Source organism: Corvus kubaryi, unplaced genomic scaffold (assembly GCF_017639235.1).
Source record: "Corvus kubaryi isolate FWS band 111438036 unplaced genomic scaffold, C.kubaryi_AGA036_p1.0 138, whole genome shotgun sequence".
In the NCBI taxonomy this organism is placed as follows: Eukaryota; Metazoa; Chordata; class Aves; order Passeriformes; family Corvidae; genus Corvus; species Corvus kubaryi.
In genome coordinates, this window is record NW_024580672.1 from 17,408,756 (window position 1) to 17,411,389 (window position 2,634).

General features: G+C 51.4%; 1 protein-coding gene across 1 annotated transcript in view; it reads left to right on the forward strand.

Annotated features, from left to right (window-relative positions):
• The window catches only part of EMX2 (empty spiracles homeobox 2), a 6,651-nt gene extending 4,346 nt beyond the window's left edge, over nt 1-2,305 (forward strand). The window contains exon 3 of the mRNA XM_042019424.1: nt 1,562-2,305. Coding sequence (XP_041875358.1) covers nt 1,562-1,729 — 168 coding nt within the window. The 3' untranslated portion in view covers nt 1,730-2,305. The remainder of the gene's footprint in view (nt 1-1,561) is intronic.
• Nucleotides 2,306-2,634: the final 329 nt, after the last annotated feature.

Genomic DNA, 2,634 nt, shown 5'->3' on the forward strand with positions numbered 1-2,634 from the left:
AAAAAAAAAAAAAAAAAAAAAAAAAAAAAAAGCCAAAATACCCAGCCTCAGCCTAGTTCAAAGTTCCCAGTAAACACAGCGTTCTCTGGGCGGATTAAGTTGTAACACTTTTTTTTTTTTCTTAACTCCTTTTCGTGGGGGAAGCAATAAAGAGGTTGGAGCTTTTGTTTTAAAATGTCTCCCTAACAAAACAATAAAAAGGGATCGCCACTTTTATGAGGTTCCCCGAACAAGGGACCGGTCACAGGCTTATTTCTACTGGAAAGCTGTATTTAAGGTGGTCTTTGTGCTGCTTGATTCCGAAGCTGGTTGGGGTCTTTTGTCCGGATGTCAAACCCCCAGTCCCCTACAAATGAGCTCCCTTTTGGGAGATCAGCGTGCAGAAATGAACCGTCCTCCCCTTCAATTAGCAAACTAAAAGCAAATTAAACTCACCCCTTGTTCCCCGCTCAGCTTTTTAATGGGGGACTTTTGGAGAATATGAAAATGCAGCGGAGATGTGTGTCCGGCCAGTCAGGTCTCTGTTCTGAAGAGGCAGCGAAGCGGGTTAAACCAGCTTATTAAAATGCTCCAATTCCCTTTCCCCCCCTTGCTGAGGCCTTTATCAGGCACTTTCAGACAGAACCAGAGTTTAAACTGCTTTAAAAAAAAAAAAAGTTTACCTTTGGACGCTACAAGGAGTGTGGCCAGCCCTGGAGATAGCTCTCAGATCAATACTATCTGTAATTAAAGCACTGAAGTCAGCTGCTGGATGGTTCAGTCAGATGTACGCGGCGCTGAACAAAATCAGGGGATATTTACGATGCCACTTACAGGTCTCACCGCACTGCGATCGCTCCTGGACGGAGCGTCCCAGGGAGATGCTGCGGGGAGCCATGAACGTTTTTCTACTCGGGGCTTTTCCGTACATTTTATTCACTTTTCCAAGAGGAAAAAATCCCGTGCCTCCACCCCCTAGCCCCATCCTGCCGCCCCGTTAGAACGGACGAGGCCCTGTCTTTGCTTTGCCTTGCCGGGCAGGTGGGAGCCCCGCAGCCGGCCCGGCCTCCTCGCCGCAGCCCCGGTGGCTCTCCCGGGGCTGGAGGCCGTGGGACACCTGGCCAGGAGCGAGGAGCCGGAGCCTCTCCGGGCGGCGGGGCCGTCGAGGTGACAGCCCAGGGGCGAGCACCACGCTACGTGCTCCCCGCGTGGGCTACCTGGGCACTGCTCGGGGCTACGCGTCCGCGGGAGCTCCAGGTGCGCGCACCGCGCATCCCCCCGGCGGTGCTGCCCGCTCCTGCACGCGTGGGTGCTCTGGAAGTGCTCGGGGGACGTGGGGCAGCTTGACCGTGCCTTTCCCGCAGCCGGTTGGGTGGCAGCGGTGCCCCGGCTCTGGTCGCCCCCCGCCAGGCTGGCCAGCGGTGACAGCAGGGCACGGAGCGGCGGGGACACGCTACGGACAGAGCACATTACGGGCGGCGCACGGTGCCACTGGCACACGGAGCAAGCGGGGCGCGGAGCGCCTCCGCAGGTCCAGGGCAGCCGGCGGTCGGACTAATGCCCGGTGCCTTTCCTCCCGCAGGTAAAAGTATGGTTTCAGAACAGACGGACAAAGTTTAAGCGGCAAAAGTTGGAAGAAGAAGGTTCAGACTCACAACAGAAGAAAAAAGGGACTCATCACATTAACCGGTGGAGAATCGCCACCAAACAAGCCAGCCCAGAGGAAATCGACGTCACGTCGGACGATTAAAACCTGGCACTTTTGGACTTTTCAAAGCCAGGACCCCACCAACCGAAAGTGTTAAAGGCTCACCATCCCCCCCCACCCCCCCAGCGTGGCGGTGCGAGGAAGGACACGGAGATCTTCATCAAAACACGATTCCTGCCTGGGAGGGAGCTGGGAGCGAGCGAGGGCCAGCCAGCGAGGGGTCCGAACTGTGGCACTGCCGGCACCGCTCTGGCAAAGGGGATCTGTCAATCAAAGCCAAAACACCGGGACGAGGTGATTGACAGGTATTCCGTTTATCGCAGTCCACTTTTAAAAACATAACGTCAAAAAAATTTAAAAATATATAGAAAAAAATCTTTAAAAGAAAAAAAAAAAATAGAAGCAAAAAAAGCCCCCAACCAAACCAGAAAAATTAACACCTTACAGGACATTTTGCACTTCACAGTTTTTTCCGTCTTTGAAAGAGAAATTTCCATAAGCAGCCAAAACCCACACCTGTTTCAGAAACTTGAATTGCATGTGTAAAGCCGTCTGGGGAAAAAAAAAAAAAAAGAAAAAAAAGAAAAAAAATCGGAAAAAATTATTCCGGTTCCTAAAGACAGAAATGAATTGTAATTTTTTTCCCTTTAAGACAGGTTCTGTGTGCTTTTTAATTTTATTTTACGAGAAATGTGCAGTCTGTAAACATTTTATGATAACTTCTGGCGTCAAAGTGTTTGTGAAAGCTAAATGAAGTAGCAGTAACAAAGCATAGTGTTCCTTCCGGATGGACAAACACGGTGGGGAGGGGAGGGACGGGAGGGAAAGGCGGGGGGGGCGCCCGGGGCGGGTGGGGTTGGTCATAACTTTTGCTGCCAAAAAAAAAAAAAAAAAATCAAATGAAATTATCTCCCCCCCCAAACTGTATCCCCATTGCAAAAGCGGAT